The 20539-nt window shown below is 34.4% G+C and overlaps 2 protein-coding genes across 2 annotated transcripts in view; one reads left to right on the plus strand and one right to left on the minus strand.

Moving 5' to 3' along the window:
• The window catches only part of ADGRL3 (adhesion G protein-coupled receptor L3), a 517257-nt gene that overhangs the window by 36525 nt on the left and 460193 nt on the right, over positions 1-20539 (plus strand). The window lies entirely within an intron of this gene.
• LOC144216785 (translation machinery-associated protein 7-like) lies at positions 18385-18774 on the minus strand. Its single transcript, XM_077746216.1, is given in 2 exon segments — positions 18385-18607; positions 18610-18774. Coding segments are annotated over 2 exon segments (195 nt in total). The 5' UTR covers positions 18763-18774; the 3' UTR covers positions 18385-18565.

The raw sequence follows: 20539 nt of genomic DNA on the forward strand, positions 1-20539 counted from the left end.
GGGATTAGAGAAACTGTAGTGAAGTATGAAATGAAAGCTCAGCTGGAAAAGCAGGACTGGATTATGTTCAGCTTCTTTACCTCAGTTCCTTTGGATATTAAGAACATGGGGCTCTTAAGAGAAAGGGATTTGCTTCCTCAAGGTGTAGTGCATAATCTCCGTTTTCTGAAAGGAGTCTTAATTAGGGAAAAGCCATGTGTCCTAAAACAAAGTATAAGCAAACCTACAGGAGGGTTGATAGCATTTGTTATTGATAAGGACTTTTCAGGCCGGTTAAGACTGAGAGTTCAATTTAGTAGTCTTAGGGGAGTCTTGTTGGTAAAATGCATCGACAATGAACTTTTGAACATGCAGCCTTGTTAGTTTCAGTCTAAGATCTCAAACATGTGAAGTGATTGTGAAGTGGCAAATGGGATCTCGAGATAAGCCAAGGGTGCTGGTTCTGACTCATTTTCTTCCGGACCTTGTAATCCAAGACAGCACCTCTGACCTGTGTGTTTCTGAGCTCTCATTTGCGAGATGATGGGACTAGGTTAGACTCAGAGGATAAGTAAAATGCGTGGGAAGCTACAATTACTGGGATTGTAATCTCTTCGAGAGCATTGTATCCTCTGTCACCTTCATTCTAGCTGTCTTCCCTAGTTTCACTGTTACTAGCTTCAGTGACTAAAAGAACCGTTGAATAAAATCTAAATAGATTTTGGAAAACTCTTCCTTTGTTCTCCAGTGTTAGCCTCTCTGCCACAACACTATTATTTGCTTGCCATGTCTAATAGCAGATATTTAGGTCATCTGTCTTTTTTCTGAAATGTCCATACTCATGAATTTTCCAACATTATGATTTCTAAAGCATACCTCTTCATTCAAATGTGGTAAATTTCCCGAAAAACTGATTTAATGAGTTTAAAACTACTATTGATAATTTTAGCAAAGAAAAAAATAGATGAATAGCAACAACATAAATAGTAATAGATTACTTATTAAAAATATACCACATTGGGGCGCCTGGGTGGCTCAGTCGGTTGAGTGTCAGCCTTCAGCTCAGGTTATGATCTTGCAGTTTGTGAGTTCAAGACCTGCATCGGGCTCCATGCTGACAGCTCGGAGCCTGGAACCAGCTTCTGATTCTTTGCCTCCCTCACTCTCTGCCCCTCTACTACTCACACTCTCTCTCTGTCAAAAATAAACATTAAGTTTTTAAAAACAAAAACAAAAAACTACATACCAGGCATTTTTTAAAGCACATACATGGATTAACTTATTTAATCTTTATAACCAACCTATACTGTAGGCACCATTACTATTCCTTTTACAAATACATTGAGGCAGAAAGCATTTAAATGACTTGTTCAAAGTCATGGCAGAGTTAGGATTTGAACTCAGGCAATATGCCACCAAATCTGAAATCTTCATTTCTATATCACTTTTCAAACACTAGTACTGAATGAATACAATGGACTTTCTTCAAGGAACCTAAGATTTCCGTATGTTTTAGACATTAGAATTATTAAACGCATTCCCAAAACTGGATTAAATATAGCAGGTTCTTGAGGGAGAAGATTTGAGACTACAGCATAATTGTCAAGTTGAATTTATTGTGCTCGAGGATTAATTAGATCTTAATGGGTTGATGTTTCAAAGGAACTCTTTGAAAAGAGATTAGGGGCGCATGGGTGGCTCAGTCAGTTAAGTGTCTGGCTCAGGTCATGATCTCGAAGTTTGTGGGTTCGAGGCCCACATCAGGCTCTGTGCTGACTGCCAGCTCAGAGCCTNAGAGAGAACTCTGCTAAAAAAAACTAGATGATTATCCAATGTTCCCTTGTGGCTACAAGTGTGGCTTTCCTTTCGCTCTTATCAAAACAGACAACCTGTAAAGAAAGACAACCCAACCAGGCACATGGATGTGTTGAACCTCAGAGATATATTACACCAGTACTTCAGTAGCAGAGGTAGTTGAGTTTTTGAAACCACATTAAATGTTTTGGTCTATCCGTACCTGTGACTATATTTTTTGACATGGTCCTATAGGGTTGTAGCAAATTCCTCCAAACTTTGACAAACCTTAATAACTAGAAGCAGTCCGAGAGAGTTCACTTTCTTTTCTTTCTTTCTTTTTTTTTTGATATATTTTTTAAAAGATTTTATTTTTAAGCACTATCTACACCCAACAGGGGGCTCAAATTTCCCACCCTGAGATCAAGAGTTGCATTTTCCACTAACTGAGCCACCCAGGTGCTGCTGGTAATTTTTGATAGAAGTAAATTAAATAGAATTTTATATAAATAAAGAATACTATGTGAAAATAATATTTGAATCTGAATATTCTCATAATGTTTAAATTAGAAGGAACATTTCATATATCTTCCATCCACTTATTTATGAATGAGGAAATTGTAGCCCAGAAGTTTTAATTAACTTCTCTGTAGGTAACAGGCTGACCCCAGTTATGAATCCTAGTTGCATTTCTAGTCCAGTTTTACAATTTATTTATTGTGCACACATATACATTTTGAAGTAAAATATTAACATTTTTTTTTTTAGTTCAAACAAAAACAATTTTGAGGAATCTTAGTATGTCTAAGAATGTACATTAATCCCCAAAAGAGAAAACATTTATCTTCATAAAAGAATATTGGAAAAACAGGAAAAATGTAAAAATTCATATATCATCCTGCTAAAGACAGCCACTATGAACACTTTTACATATTTTCTATCCTTTTATTTATGCTTCCATTTATTTTAGTCCAATTGTGATTATACTATAATGTTTACCTTTCCTTTTTTCAACCAAAATTTTGAAAACATACTATTGTTTACAATAGTTGGATTTGCATGATATTCCATTAAGGGATAGAATAATTTACTTTCGTGTGTTTTTTATTTTGTGACATTTCATTTTTACTAGAAGGAGATTTTTGGGTAATAAAAACACATATTATAGCTGTGACACTGTTTTCTAATCATTTCCTTATCTCACGTTCTCTACTCAGTCCACTTGAATCCAGCATTCTTTGCTACCACTACCCTCATCCTGTTTTTATCAAATGTCTTCATTTTGCCAGATGTATTGATGGTTTCCTCTATCCTTAGTTCACTTTTCAGCATCATTTGACACAGTTTCCAACTTCCCAACCCCTCCTTCCCCTTTTTCTATTTCTTCTATTTTAGGACCTCAAGCACATTGAAGTAGATCTCTTTCTTTCTTCTTTGGGTATCATATTTATTATCATCACTCTTCCAAAGTTGTTCAATCTTTAGTTTTACTTAGTTTTATTTTTTCCTGTGGTAGGCTGAAAAATGGCCACCCAAAGATGTCTGTATTCTTTTTTTTTATTCTTATTTTTACAAATAGTTTATTGTCAAATTAGTTTCCACATAACACTCAGTGCTCATCCCCACAAGTGTCCTCCTCCNATGTCTGCATTCTAACCCTTGGAACCTGTGAATATTTTACTTTACTTAGCAAAAAGGACTTTGCAGATGTGATTAAGTTAACAACCTAGAGGTAGAAAGAGTATTCTGGATTGCACAATTCAGTTTAATGGAATCGTAAGGATCTTTGAAAGTGGAAGCAGGAGGGAAAAGGATTCAGAGAGAAATGGAAGAAAGGATCAAAGTTACGCAACATTTGCATTTTCACAGGTATGCTTCCTCAGGTAGATAAAGGAAAACAAAAGTAAACTATTGGGACTACCCCAAAATAAAAAGCTTTTACACAGTAAAGGAAATCATTAACAAAATGAATAGGCAGACTACTGAATGGGAAAAGATATTTGCAAATAAAATATTTAATAAAGGATTAATATCCAAAATATATGAAGAACTTATACAACTAAACAAAACAGAAACCCAGTAATAATCCGATTAAAATGTGCAGAGGAGCTGAATAGACATTTTACTATAAAAGACATGCAATGGCCAACAGACACATGAAATGATATTCAACATCACTTATCATCAGGAAAATGCAAATCAAAACTGCAATGAGATACTACCTTAAACCAGTCAGAATGACGAGAATTAAAAAGATAAGAAATAATAAGTGTTGGCAAGGATGCAGAGAAATGAACCCTCCTGCATTTTTGGTAGGAATGTAAATTGGTGCAGCCACTGTGGAAAACAATATAGAGGTACCTCAGAAAATTAAAAATAGAACTATCATATAATCCAATAATTCCACTAGTCGGTATTTACCCCTAAAAATAAATACAGATTTGAAAAGATATATACATCCCTGTGTTTACTGAAGCATAATATACTATAACCGATATATGGAAGCAACCCAACAGTCCTACAGTTGACAAATGGATAAAGGAGTGATATGCACACGCACACGCACAGTGGACTGTTTATTACTCAAACATTAAAAAAAAAATGAGATTATACTATTGGGTGTAATGCTAAACGAAAGAAGTCAGACAGAGAAAGACAAATACCATATGATTACACTTATGCGGAATATAATAACAACGACAACAACAGCAAACAAAGATTCAAACAAATAAACAGACTCTTACACACAGAGAATAATTGGGGTTGCCAGAGAGGAGATGTGGGGGAAAGGGCTAAAACAGATGAAGGGTATTTTAAGGTGCAAACTTCCAGTTATAAAATAACTCAGTCACAGAGATGATAAATACAGCATAGGGAATATAGTTAATAAGATTATAATTATATTGTGGTAACACTCAGAGTGACTATACCTACCATGATAAGCACTAAGTAGTGCACACAACTATTGAATCGTGTTGAAACTAACAGTGTATATTAATAATATTTCACCAACAACAAAAAAGTGGAAGCAGGAGGCAAAAATTGAGGAATAGAGAAGGAAGCACAAAGATGCAACATTTGCTGGTGTTGAGGATGACGAAAGGGGGCCTCTAGAAGCTAGAATTCTTCCCTAGAGACTTCAAGAAAGGAGCCCAGTGAGAATCACATCCGATTTCTCACCTACAGAACCATAAGGTAATACAATTTGTGTTGTTGTAAGCCTCTTAATATATGGTGATCTGTTGTTATTGCAGCAATAGAAATATAATACATATTTTTCATCTTCCTTTTCTCAAGATCTTTTCCCTTACCCACTCTAGTCCACTGTATTTCATGTATATTCTTCCAGTCATGCTTTCAACGTTTACTTAAATATACATTTATCCATGAAAAAAAGAAAGAAAGAAAGAAAGAAAGAAAGAAAGAAAGAAATAAAGAAAGAAAGAAAAGGAAAGAAGGAAGGAAGGAAGGAAAGAAAATGTTTCTAGTTAGTATTGTGTTATTCATCTTATCTGTTTATTCCTTCTTTCACTCAGAGTCATTCTTGAACTCTATCCATAGTGCTGGTTGTAGGGTTGGAATAGTTTTCCATTTTCCCCATCTAGTTTCTTTGGTTGGTCTAATAATTAAATTGACATAAGAAAGATTAACAGGAGGAAAAAAAACACTCAAATTTAAGTTTATATGTAGGGGAGGCCCCTAAAAATATGAGACCCAGAGGCATTCAGGCAATTGAGGCTTGCTTGCCATCCAGAGGTAAGGAATGGGATATTGGCCTGGGGCTTCAAAGGGGAGGAGGGAAATTCACAAGAAGATAAAGAAGAGCAGATGTGTGGTAATCAGATGTTTGCCATGACATGCAGATAAGTCTTTCAGATAAAAAAGTTATCTCTGGTAATATCTCTCCTTCTGGGCCAGACCTATCTAAATTCTTTTAGGCAGTTAAGGGAGAAATAAAAGTTTACACACATAGGTAACTTCACTAAGCACTGACAGATTGCTCTTCAGAATCAATGCAACAGTTTTCACTGGAACAAACAGGTCTGGAGAGCTTCCTTTTCCTTTCCTGAAACCTGATGGTAGAGGCTTCAGCTTTCTAATTTTTGTCTACCTGATAGATACTAAGTCATATCTCATTGTTTTAGTTTGCATTTTTCAGATTGCTTTTGAGATTGAACATACTCCTTCAATATTGATTAAACATTTGGATAGTTTCTTCCATTAAATGACTTTTTATAGTTATTACATACTTTCCACTTAGGTTGTCCCCCCTCCTGGCTCCCCAGTAAGCCTTTGCCATTTTCAATTGTATAAATATCTTCTTCCTCCTTCTTGCTCTTTAGATATGTTTGGACAGAAATCCTTCAATGAGGTATAGTCAGAACATTCCATCTTCCCCTGTTAATTTGTCATTTGCAGGTGTTTCAGAAACCATTCCCCACCCAATATCATAAGTAATTAACCTTTCACACTTAGAATTACACTTAGAATTCAAATAAATTAACCAGAAATTTTTTACGAGTTAGAAATACAGCACTTTTTAGGTGGAGTCTTTTTTTTTTTTTAAATATACACTGCCAGATAATGCACGCTCTCTCTAGTGGTTCATGATGTTCCTCCTATATGACAAATTCCCATATACTAATAGCCTTTTTGTTCTGTTTCACTGGTTCATTAACCTGTATCTAATCCAGTATACCACTATGACTTTGGAAGATCGTTTAACACCTGCAGGAATGAGTTCCTTCTTTTCACTGTTCTTTTTCACAGTTGGCTTAAAGTATTTGAAAGCAGATTCTCAGATTCTTCCCAACATATATGATTAGATTTTGACTGGAAATTTGTTGGATGAAGATTGATTTGTGTGAAGTTCAGAAGGGAATCATATACTAATATTCATTTAAAAATTGAGAAATCATGGATTTTTCTCTTTCTTTACCTTTCCTTTCCACATTGGCTTTAACATTTGTGGGGCCCAAAACAGTTTAAATGGAATCCTGCATCTTATATGTCAGAGTTAAGTTATATATCAGGCTGTCACTGGGATTTATCAGGTTATCATCCTGAAATCTGGAGGCTAAAGGAGTTTTTCTCTCCTAGTGGGGCCCACCCTGATAAACCTGAGGGTAGTTCTGTTCTGCTTGGTAGGAAAAGACAGGAAGCTGGGTTCAGCTCCAGATCCGCCCCGAGGCAGGACTGACTTCTCTCTAAGGAGAGAAGGGTGGGCAGTGCCTCTTCTCCATATCTTGTTTTTCCAACTCAGGATTTCCAGACAGTTCTAGGCTTTTCTAAGCAGAGGGTCGGGAGAGAGTGAAGCCTGCTTTTAGACATTGACAACAGGTGACTGGAGAAAGATGACTTTAAACAAAAGTAGCCTGGCTGTCCTCTGATTTCCTGCAGCACCATCTATGAATTTTTAATTCCTCCTCACCTTCCACCCCTACCCCTACCTCACCAGCTAGTCTTACACTCTCTTCTTGGGCTCTGCAGAGCCAGTTCAGTGCCTGTGTCTCTCTCTTTAATTATCCTTGGTAACTGAGCTTTCAGAAAACTTTCCTATTACCTAAAAAGGAGTATAAAAGAGTTTCTATGAATGTGATACATGGGTCTTCTTAAACTGGTCTAAGGTCAGAGGTGCCTGCTCTTCAGTCCATCGTCAATAAGTTCTGTCCGTCTACCATCAAAACATCATTGCAAGGAGTATCTTCTTTTTGAAGCCCTCATTATCTCTCACTTAGGCTTTCACAGTGACTTCAATCTCTCTGGGTCTTCCCTCCCGATTCACAGATTCTTGAAATCAATTCTCTAGAGCACTGAAAGGAAACATTTTCAAACACAATTAAGTCATACCTCACTCTTGATTTCAATCTTTCCAATGATTTTTTAAAACATTCTTTCAATGAAATAAAAACTCCCTGCATTAGTTTATAAAGCCCTTAGTAGCAATGTCCCTGTTTATATCGGCAGCCTCATTTATATCACTGTATCCACATTGAGTCCATTTAGAGGAGTTGGCTGGCAATGACCTGTGAGAACCACTTTTTAAATTTGCAGATATATCACACACCAGTTGTTAAAACCAATTCCTACAGTCAAGTAAACTGCATTACAAGCAAATGAAATACTTTCTCAGAGCTCATTACTTCCTAATCATTTTACCACCTTTTCCTGTTATCTGTGATCTGGGTTTTTTTTGTTTTTTGTTTTCTTTTTTTTTTTTTTTTTTTTTTTTTTTTTTTTTTTTTTGCGTTTTTGGTTTTCTTCTTTATTATATTAAATGTATATGATGGAAATACCATATAATTATTTGCTCCTGTACATCTCTTCCCAACTTCATATACAGTGAAGTCATGTTGATAGCTTGCAATTAACCCTACAGGGAGTATTTATACTATACATATTGGTAAACATTATACATCAGGCTTTACTATGTATGATTTGATGTTTTTTACTGTTTTGATGATTGTCTAAACATAAGACATCATTGGACAAAACTTTATTAATGCAGAGTAAACTTCACAATGGGTTGTGCCTAGCCTGTTACATTTTGAATAACATAAAGAATTGAGGATATATTCTACTATTTGAAGACTGTTGTGCAATGTAGCAAAGAAGTTACATCACTGACAAACTAGTGCAGTTCCAATATATGTCTTTGTTGTTTTGTTTTCATCTTCCTGATTAACATAAACAAAGATCAGTCAACATTGACTTTGGAGCTAGACTCGTTCATCAGTTACAATTTTAGTTTGGCTACAGATTCAAGAGTTCAGCAAAGTCAGTGACAGCAATGCTATGAGAACCATTTGGCTATATAGAATTTACAGCATATTGTTTATTTTTTATTGTTTGCAAATTGTGTGCTAGGCATCTTTTGTATCAGTAACATTTGTAATACACTTAATGTATATTTTTGCAGACACACATGTATATTAGTAGAAAGCAGTTGTTAAACATTTATCAGCACACTGCTGTGCTGCTCTTACCTTTTAAACTCTGTCTACACTGTTTTTTTTGTTTTTTGCTTTGTCTGTTTTCAGCAAACTGTATTCAACCCTTAGAGCCTTTGCATTAGATATGCCCTCTGCTTAAGTTGTTCTTCCTCATTACTTTTGCATAGGTATTTCCTCTGCAATCCTCAGTTTGTTACCTTTCTAGAGACCTTCTAGGACAAAAAGTAAGATAGTCTTTATTGCATCATTCTATTTTAATTCACTACAGAAGACTAGATAGTAGTAGTAGTACTTATTGTTGCCATTTGTTATCTTCCTCTCAAATTTTACCCTGCCCCTCTAAAATGTAAGAGATTTGCAAGAAACCATGAAATGTAAGAGACCACATGTGTTGTCTGACTTAATCACTGCTGCTTTCACAGGACCTTAAACAATATCTAGCAATTGTTAAACACTAGGAAATATTTTTACCTAAATAATATAATTAAAACTAGATAGATCCTGAATCTGATTATTAATGAATAGTGTGGCTATTGAACAAATTGGTAAATTTTATTTTCTTCCAGCAATATAGTGAAACAAACTTAAATTTAGCCATAAATTCTTACATTTAAATGCAGTTATTTGTGGGTTTCCCCCCTCTTTTTTATTATAGAAGTTTGCATTTGAAGATTGCTCTTTGGTCTTTAAATTACATTTAAAATACTCAAATGTGGCAATCTGTGACAAATCTAATATTGTTTTGACTTGAGAGTAACTGCGGGGTATAATTTCATCATATCAAAAAATAAAATTATTTACCTTTCTGGCAAAACACAGAACCAGCATGAAATAAACCATTTGAAGGTTTATTCTGTCTTGGTCTGCAGAAACTATCTAATATATTTGTTGTGGAAGAAATCCACACAGGAAACTATTCCTCGGCTGTAAGTATATGAGATATGTTTGCTTCATTTTCTTCATGCAGTATCTTCATTTTTGCAGACAATATTCTTCATCAAAATAATTTTTACTTCGGGATTCAGTTGAGGTCTAGAAGGTAAGTAGATTCATGGAAGTAGATTATTTTCCTTTTTGTGGTTTCTAGGGTAAGAGGACTCACTGGCAGGTGCTAAAAAAGAATGCTGTTAATGACAGAGTCAGCATGATAGATTAAAATAATTCACCTCTCTTAGAAAAGATAATTTTGAAATTTGTGTATTTTCTTAGAAAGAGGCATGCCTTCTTTGGAATTACTTGTAATTCAGAGAGGTATGCATGTATGTGTATGTGTTCTGTTTGGACAAGACAATAACTATTATGGGATACAGAGTATTTCACTGTCATGTAATCTTTGTTGATTCATCTTATGCAGCAACAGAAAACATTTTTTAGATACTTTGCTATGGTGAGTGGTAAATCAGTGATACTTGGAGTAGTCAAGGGATAACAAAGGAAGGAATATAAATGTGATTCCAGATGTATTCCTACTTGTGAGGCTAATTGATTTTGAGAGGTTGGCTAATGCTGAGTTTTAGAGCCATGAAATATTTATTAATTTATGGGTCATTAATCTAGGGAGCTGGCCAACTAAGTAGTTGCCCTGTTAAATAATGACATAATAAATCCAGGTAATTCCTAAATATTTCACTGTTTACATTATAAATTGAGCTAGTCACAAGAATTTCGGTTCTCTTGTCAGCTTATATGTGTGTGAGAGTGACTAGGCACTTGTAAATTTTTACTTTGAAGATATTTATCACATTGTAGCAAAGCTGTCCTTTTCTCACATGAGCTCAACTGTTAGTAGGTTGTTGCTAAATGCCTGATCCAGTCACTGGGTCACTGTGCATAATCCTTTTAGACTAAACTAACGATTCTGAGGCTATTTCTCCAACACAAGGTCTTGACACAAGTGTAACCTTAACTATGCAATAATTCTTCAAAATGGGTGTTTGTATGGATACTATGGACATCTTAATGTTAAGTGTTTTGGTTATTTTTCCTTATTTTGCACTCATCATATATAAAAATTAAGAGTTATAATTCTAGAGGAGACTGAAGGACTTGATAACTGAGGAAAGCCACAGCATTGTATTCATATGGGGTAAGGTTAGCATTTATACAATCTGTGAGTGCATTTATATAAAATTTGTTACATAAAGATTTGGATGTGACTTTTTTTGCTAAAATAAAGAAGATCTTTTCTCACCCCTTGGGTTGGTAATCTCTAATTTTAGGGGAATATGTACAGATTATGTAGTGCATAATTTATACTGTATATTCCTGTCAAACAAATACACTCATGCCTGTATTACTGCAAGGAATCACCGAGAGGAACAATGATGAGGAGTGAGTAAAACCTGAGGACATGATTTTTTAAAACTTATGTTGGTCATCACAGAAAGAAAATAGTTTGTAATATTCTGAAAACGTTGAATTTTTAGAGATATTACATGGAACTACATATTGTATCTACATTGTTTATACACTTTGTATATACACTATATACACATTGTATATACACTTATACAGGTATACATACTTACACACCCACATATTATATAATATTATATAACCTTAAATTAATCTAATCATAAATATAAATACACAGGTGGAAAATAATTTTCCCTCTACCCTTTGGAGCTATTGGCCGAGGCTCTCTGTAATAAAGGACAGATTAACAAGAGAAAGACAAAAAGAAGTTTAACATGTACATCTCATGTACACATGGGAGATACACAGGGAATGAGGAGCAACTCATTGCGGTGGCCTAAGTCACCACCTAAAATACCATTTTCAGCTAAATACAAAATAAAATGTGGGAGGTCAATTATGAGAGTTTACCAAGAAAAGCAAGATAAACAAAGATAAATTTTGTTATGCAGATTTAAGTGAGTGCATTGATAATATTCTCTTGTTATTTATTCATCCATCTATTCCTGATAAATGAAGATTTTCTTCATCTTAGAAAAGAGGAGCTTCTCTGCTTTCAGAGCTTCCTCCATACCTTCTATTTCTCAAAATAATCTGCTCAAAATAGACATTATGCCAAAGAGACATATTTGGGGTGCAACATTCTGGAATATTGCCAACCCAGTAAGGGAGAAATAAAACTACTGTTTTTGTTAGATGGATTAAATTATTTAACACCATGGATTTTGGGGATAATTATTTTAGATGTTTATGATACATATTGATTATAGATATAGAATAAATGATTGTCTAGGAAATAGATGCAATAAATATAGGAGCAGCAGCTTAGTAACATTAAAAAGCTCATACACGTCATTATTCATTAATCCATTCATCCAAATTGAATGCAATTTGAATGAACGTGCTATAGTATCAAGTAAAGATTCATTATAACCTTGTCGCTCAGAATTTATTACCAATTGCTTTCTTAACTTTCTAATCAGTAGTTTAGATAACTGGTTACAAATACTTGATTCAGACTTTATAATTTAAAAGTATTATTTATTTAAAAAAAAAAAAACCATGAAGGCAGGCAAACAAATGATCCTTAAAAGATTACTAAACTTTACATCACAGGGTAGTACTACCTAACTGAATCATATTTTCCTTTTCATCTGTGGAAGGCTTGTGTCACTTGTCTTTGTTATACAAAGGCCAGAAATATATTCTTAGACCTTGTACGTCCCCCCCCCCACCATTCCTTCTCTGTCTAGCTGCTTCTCCTGTTTTCTTATTTGTTCTTCATATTTGATCTTATATTCAAATCCTATCTATTTCCATAAATATTTATGAAGAGTCTGTGGGGGGAGGAAAGCATTTTAGTTGACTGTTCTAGGTTCTTTTGGCTGATTTATTAAATAATTGACCTAAAACAGATTAACAGGAGAAAAACGAATTTAATTGTCTACATAGAGGAGTCCCACAAAGACATGTGAGGCTTTAAAACAGTCAGACAATTGAGGCCTATGGGCCATCCTGCACCTCAGGAGAAGGGGTTAGGAGTCTGGAGTTTCAAAGGGAAGAGAGACCATTCACGGGTAGATGGGAAGAGTAAATGTTTGCTTAACAAATGTTTGTCGCACCATGCGGACACAATGGGACACAAAGTGGAATTTGAACAAATATGTGCTTCTCAGCTTCCTGCAGCTTACCACCCCCTAGCCCATACTCTTTGTAGTTATTGCTATTTAGCCCATACTGTTTGTAGGTGATAGTGCTCTTCCTGGACCAGGCCCTCTACTTAAATTCTCAGAAGCAGTTAAGGGGAAGGTAGGAAACTCTTTCTGAGTTTTTGGGCCTTGACTGTTTTCAGCTCAAAATAATCTACATGCCAATTAGCACATTTTGGGAAAGTTCATTTTGAATCTCTTCAAGCCTACAAGTGTCCAATACCAGGTCAAGCTCTGGGAAACAATGATAGATCTATCTCTATTTCTGTCTCTCTATCTCTGTCTTTGTCTCTGTTACACAATGTCCTTCAATATTTACCTAAAAAAAAAATAAGTATTTTTAATTTAATTTAATTTGTTTATTTATTTTGGTAATAAGAAATTTTGTAACTAAACTAAGGTGAGTTAACGCCTTGGTGAGTCACAGGTAAAGACTACTAAAGTTGTCATACCAAAGAAAATGTATTTGCCGCAAATAAAGAGATCATGGGGAATAACATCCAAAGCTGTGGCTCTGTGAGCAGGAGTGAGAAGGTTCCTTATATTGGGGTCAGGATGAATATTCAGAAAAGAGAGCTTTGTCATCATAGGTAGAAGGTGGTCACAAAGTTGCCTATGTGTAGTCAGGAAACATTTATACATGCATCCTATGTTATGTTAATGAGGTTTGTGCTCCTAACTGGGCAGAGATTTTTAACATTATAATGAAGCAGAGGCAACTATGGGATACTCCATTGTCCATCTGTGCAGGTATGAGTTGGTGTTCAAGCTCAAACTAGTATCAACCAGTAGGAGTTCTTCCTGTCCTTTACCTCTAAAAGATAAAGTTTTAACCTTCCTTTGAAAAGGAAACAGCGTTAGCAGGAGTCTTGCTAATGAAAATTGCAATGCATGTTTAAGGTCTTTGGTTTATTGCACCTGTTCCATTTATAATATAAGATGCCTCCAGTCATTTTTAGAAATGGGTGTAGGTTATGGGTGCATATTCACATTGGGTTATGTTACCATGTTCCCCGGCCAGGTTTCTCTTAATCAAAGTTTATGTAAATGTGCTGTGACGGAGGTGAAACAGCTGTTACTCTTGTATTTCCACCCTCCTTTAGTTTGAAATTCCAAAGCCAAAGAAAGCATGTCTATGAACATAAGCATTTCTGTATTTAAGACACCTGACCCAGATAAAAAATAACAATAATAACAATTAGCATAAATAAGTTTTCAACGCAATGGACAAAGTGGAAAACAGATTTTTAGGTGAAGAGAAAAGGGGAGTTTTTTTTTTAGCTGGATAAAATAATGCAACTATTAATTATGCTCCTATAAACATACAGTAGGTCCCAGCATGCTAAATAAAGAAAATTAAATGTAAATTAGTTAGCATTAAATAGATTTGACCTCTCCAATTGATTACACAACTGGTTGGTACTGTGATTTTGAACCATTATTTAACATTTTCTCCCATATGGACTTATTGATTATTGGCTGACCTTACAATATAATAAAAGCAATGATTATTTAGGTGCAAAGAATAAATTGTGGGCATTAAAGGAAATTGCAATAATTCTAATTTATTGAGTGTTTTTCTTTCAAGTTCTTAGCCTGTTGTTCTAAACAATTCGCCAGTGGAAATATTTGGTTAATCAGTGGCTAGGCAATAGGATGTTTTGTAGACTTGGTGGAAATTTTCTACACTTCTCAATTAACTTCTACAATTGACATCTTTGGGTTTTCAGATTTTCAAGCTCAAAGTAGAGTTAACAGCCCATTTTAAATTAGCTTATGCAAATTAAGAGTATTTGAGCTGAAGCAATCAGAATTTGCATATCAATGTTATGTGGAATTTTCTTTAAATTAGTACTAGGGCATTGCATCTACTTGATGGAGGACTGAAGAGAGTGTTTTTGAGTGAAAGCTGTTCAAAGGGGAAAAAAGTCGATTTTGTCAATCTTTGTTTTAGGAATTCATTTTAATCCTCATTAATTCATAAGATTATTAAGATACAGTTTTAGCCTTCCCCAGTTTGGAATGAAAGGTCTTTAATGAGAATCTCAAAGTTATATTAGCTATAGACTTTAACTGTAAATTAGACTTGGAACTTTTTTTTTTTTTTTTTACAAAGTTTGATCCTATTTGCTTTGAAGGGGCAGAAAAAATTTTCCTTCTTCTCTTCTAGGTTCTTTGGCTGGTGAAATTAAATTAAAATAAAACAGATTAATAGAAATAAAACAAAATTTGTATGTTCAAGAATGCTATAAAAATATGAGACCCAAAGTGAAGAGTCAGGTAATTGAAACTTATATAACTATAATATCCTGAGCTAAAGGAAGGAGTCTAGGGATACAAACAGAGAAAGAGACCACTTGCAGAAACACAAGAGGAGGTGAATAGAAAACAAAGTTTGACCTGTTATCTCTGGTAATAGCTCTCTTCCTGGTACAGTCCCTCTTTCCAATATAAATTTAGGCAATTGAGGGGGAGGTAAAGAGCTTTTTCTGAATCTGTAGTGCCTTAAAAATAATGAGTCTAAAATAATCCTTATGCCAAAGAGACATATATTGGTATGAAAAAATTTGTTTCCCTTTGGTCTTACCTTAACAACTTGAAGTAAGAAGTTTCATAATCCAAAAGCTAAATTGGTAGATTGCTCCATATCCTATTAAACTAGTTTTGGTCTTAAGAATAGGTCAATACATTGAAACATTTTGGGTCTCATTTTGGGAGATGGCCTTGCAAAATTAGGTTTATATGATCAAGCAATTAATATAAGGCATTTATATGGAAAGAAAAGAAAAACAAAGGTTTTGGAGCAAATTATAAATCCAGTGTCTGAATCCTGAGAGTTGCCAGTCAAGAAGATTTATAGATGCCAGACTCAAAAGCATTTTAAGATGGAATGAGAACAGGCAGTGGCAGTCTGCTAGATTTTCCTTGTTTGCAGTTTGAATGCTCCCGGCGATCTTTCTGAGTGGCCACAGAGCAACAGGCACAAAGATTGTCCACACATAAGCTATTGGGGTGATTTTTCTGAAATTTATATCAAATTGGCTAGCTCTAGTTTCCAGACAGCTTCAGGAAAAAGGGCAGCTTTAATTCTCAATGATTCCCCATCAAAGGGAGAAAACTGGAAATGTTAGTTTTGAGATTTATAGTCAGGTAAGGAAACTAGAAGAATTTAGTTCCAGTCCAGTTTACAAGTAAATAATAAAACCTCAAGCACAGTTAACCGAACTAGAATCTGATGGTATCCACAAGTGTGTATTATAATTTTCACTGAAACAGTTTTTATTACTAAAATCACCATTATTTCTACCAAAGATAACTAAATTAATGCTATTTTTTGGAAAATGATTTTAAATTCAATAAATTTGGCTTGATTATTTATGTAAGTGCAGCAAAAATAGTGACTGCTTATACAGGCTTTCTTAACTCAGCTATTCTGGAACTTTTAATCAGGAGATGGGACTTTTAAAAGCATCTTGAGATCAGGAGGCCAGGCCAAGGACTTGCCACCAGACTTCCCCTGCAATACCTATAGATATGGGTAAATTCCTCTTTTCTCTTGGTCTCCAAAACATTCTGAGATTCCTGGACCTACCAGGAAGTGATCTTCATTACTCATCTGGTTAGAGTGTTGGGAACTGTGTAAGAAAAGTACCAGGCTGGTTTTGTTTGTTTGTTTTTTTTGTTTTGTTTTGTTTTTTTGCGGGGCGGGGGAGGGGAGTTGTTTTCTTTTTTCAAAAGGCTTTATTGGCTTCATAAAGTCAATCTAGTTCCTTAAAGCTATCTGGCATATCTGATTCTATGTATATTTTCAAATATGACATTCCAGTCAAAGCCCTGATAATATAACAAGTTTCTGTTTCTATCCTGTTAACAAGAAGACTGATTCTTATTGAACATATGCAAATAAATATATTGTCACAAAAATAAGAATACTCACTACAAGTTTCTAAATTCTGGAAGGATCAGGTAAGGAGAAAAATTGTTTCATTGTTGTTCACAAAGACATACTTGTTATAAAGCTATACATAGCATAAGAGAAAAAAAAATCTTAACTCTGAAAAAATAAACATGAAAGAACCAGCAATGTTTCAAACAAAAATTCATAAAAATTATGATCAATCATCATTAGTTTATTCATTCCCATGTACTTCTTGAATCTTAATCTGTTGTTAGCAGTTTCATGAATCCAGTTTTTCTAGTAGAAAATTTTAAAATTCTTGCTCAGTTCAATGGTATGATCTTAAATTATCAGAAATCTGTACTCAAAGTTCTTTTCATGAATCTCACTAAAGATAAAAACACTTTTACAAAAGCATCAGAGTAAAACAACTGTAAATGAGAAAAGAATTCAGAGTGGCCATGATTAAAGATCTGCTCAGAGTTCATTTTAATACATTTGACAAAGAAATTTGCTTATTTCTGTGACATCCAACATTTTAAGATAATGACTAGAATTATGACTGATAACATTGTACCAGGACACATTAGTTTTCCAGGACTTTCATGCAATTATTAGAACACTTACATTAATAATCTATATTCACACAAATATAATCTAAGAAGGCTTAGCATCACTTATTGGACAATGCCTCCCACATAATTTCACATATCAAGTAAGCCTACTTAGTGTAACCTCTCTTTTTACAAACAGACCAAATTGTTGGTATGTTTCAGGGACCTTCTGGAAAATCCTGAAGTTAGTTCCAAGTTCAAAAGTCTTTATTTAGATTTAATTTGGAGAAATTTGTCAAAAATGTCAAAAGGTTGGGACGCTTGACTAAGTAAAGACCACAGACCATTATCAAACAATATTTAATTATCTAATTAACCAAAGTGATGATAAAAGATCTCAGTGGTAAATACAAATTGTTACATAGTTGTAAGCAAAACTTGGCTCTTTTAATATTGACAAGGCTCAATATTTCTTAAATAATCAAAGACCCGTTTAAGACAATAGAAGATTATTTTGGTAAGAAACAAAATCTTTGCTTTCTACACAGATTACTTAAAAACTAAAGGAAAACCTGTCACAATATCTCAATATTAAGAGCAGACCAATAGTATAGGAAATCTTTGTCCTTTTAGCAGATAAAAGAAACACGTTTTATCTTTATGTTAAATACAGTACTAATTTTGAAGGTTAATTTTGTATAACCCTTATAATAAACTCATTCAATTTTAGCCCACTTGATTACACAACGTGAGATTCTCTCTTATTCTTTCTTCCATACTTTCTATTTAATTTTGTCCTTTATTCTTCCCTTTCCCAGTTTGAAATAACCACTTTTACTTCAGGACAAATTTAGTTTCTTTTCTCTTAAAAAAACATATTTCCTTTTCTTGTACCCATTTTTTTCCACCCAAAGATACATCCTAGTTTTCTCATATGCAGTTTCCCTTTTTATTTCTAATAGTTTTAATCACATGTATTAATTAGAATCTTAACTCCTGGAAACCTTAATTTCTAACAAAACTGAAAGTATGCCGTAGTAAACTGTTATACCAGCAGTCTTTTGATTGGCAATTTTTTTTTTTTTTACGATTGACTGATTTTATTATTTCTTTTTTTCAAAAGTTTATTCTTAAATGTACAACAGGATCTAAGACAACACTTCATTCTAGCTATAGGTGGCAAGAGATGCTGTGGCAGGGAATCCAGATGTTTAAACAGGAAAGGAATTAAAGATCACCATTGCCTCCGGCACAAGGGACGGCTTACTTTTTGCCAGATTTCTTAATTCCACCTGTGGCCAGGGGGGGCCTTTCCCCGCGGCCTTCGCTTTTAGCTCCTCGAGTTTCTTCTGCTCCTCTTTCTGTTTCTGCTTGAATGCCTTGTCTTCCTCGTCCATCTCCTTGGCCTGCTTCTTGGGTTGCTTCCGGGGCTGCTTCTTGCCACCTTCGCGGCCAGACATGGCTCCTGCCGCCCCTTCACCAGACCCTGCCGCCGGAAGCCAATAAATTTTAATAAATTTCACAATTTCTAGAAATATGTACTTCCTTATAGTATCATCTTTTAATGTGGCACAAAGTATGTATACTAATAGGCTCAAATGTTTTTCATTTCTTTGTAAGAAGCAAGCCAAAAGTAGATATATTTATATTCAGTAATTAATGTTTCACTATTTTACTTCATTTGCTAATAATCTACATATTTGATGAATTTCTCTCATTTCACTTAGCAAAACTCTAACATTTCAAGTTACCAAAAACTAGTTTGGACGCTATTTTTAAGTATGCCTCCCATAAAATGTGATTATACTAAAAAGTTCGACAAAAGACTTACCTACTTACGTCTACCTAACTCACTTTCTCCCAACAATTATGTTTAGATGACTCACAAAATCTTCATGAAACTTTAGACAAAAGTTAGCTATCATCCTAAGCTATTTTTGTTGCTAACAAAATTTGAGGGAGATAAAACATGACCTTATTTGGCTAGTAAACCAGGCAGAATAAAAATTGTATGTGTGTATTATGTTCAGTGTTGATAAGTCTAGAGATATGTTTATTTTAAATAAAACAGTGAACTTAAACTAGATTTAGTACCAAATATTTTTTCCAGACCACATGAACCTGAAAAGCATTTGGGTTAATTTCCAAGAACTCTAGGAATAATTAATTTATAAGTGCTTAATTTAAAGCTAATTAAATAGAGCTCTTTTGAATTTAATTTTGGCAATACCATCCAGAGTTAGAAAAACGTCACACATGTATAATACACATATATAGACACTCATAAATTTAGAAAGAGATATAAACAGATCTTACAGTTGCAAAGATTTAGCCATGGGACAGTTATTATAATATACAACTCCAGGCACCTGGGTGGCTCAGTCAGTGCAGTGACTGACTTCATCTCAGATCATGATGTCATGGTTTGAACTTCACATCAGGCTCTCTACTATCAATGAAGAATCTGCTTCAGATCCTCTGTCTCCCTCTCTCCCTATACCTTCCCTCTCTCTCTATTTCTCTCTCTCTCTCTCAAAAATAAATAAACATTATTATTAAATAATGCAGAACTCACTCTTATATAAAAGAGAAGTTTAATCCAAACTATGCTTCTGGTAGATGGAACAAATTTAGGTTACCTATTTAGATAGCTAAAATTTTTACTAATAATTGTGGAGAAGACATTTAAGATTTTTTAAACCCATCTGACACTAATTCCTCTCTAAATTTGGTAGGATCTGCTGAATGTCAAGGCAAAATGGCTTTATAAGTTAAAAAATCTGCTGCTATCAAAGGGACTTGAATTCTATTAGTGGGTCTGTAGGATATATCTACAAAAGACATTGCATAGGAGAGCCTGAATCTGGTAGAGCTCTGGAGAGTAGGAGCTATAAGAAATAGCAGTGTGAGCCTTACTGCCTATCCCAGGTATTTAGCATTTATATGAATAACCTGAATATCCTGGGCCTGGAGATCATGTTGGAGTGCTCTTTGTGAATCTTGTAGGAAGAAGGAAGCTGAAACAGGCAGATGGGGCTGAATTTTGAGAATGGGGATTTACATTGGATGTGAACATTAATTTTTGTTTAAATTCTAACTTCTGTTCTTTCATCTTATTAAGAGAGTCCCTAAGGCTTGCCATTATACTCCTTTGTGTTTTCTTTTTAATTTGGTTTTTCCATAGTTACCAATAAATAATTGTTTTCTTTTAAATGTAGTGAATTCAAAGATCTGTTT

The sequence above is a fragment of the Crocuta crocuta genome, unplaced genomic scaffold, assembly GCF_008692635.1.
Source record: "Crocuta crocuta isolate KB4526 unplaced genomic scaffold, BGI_CrCroc_1.0 scaffold566, whole genome shotgun sequence".
NCBI lineage: Eukaryota > Metazoa > Chordata > Mammalia > Carnivora > Hyaenidae > Crocuta > Crocuta crocuta.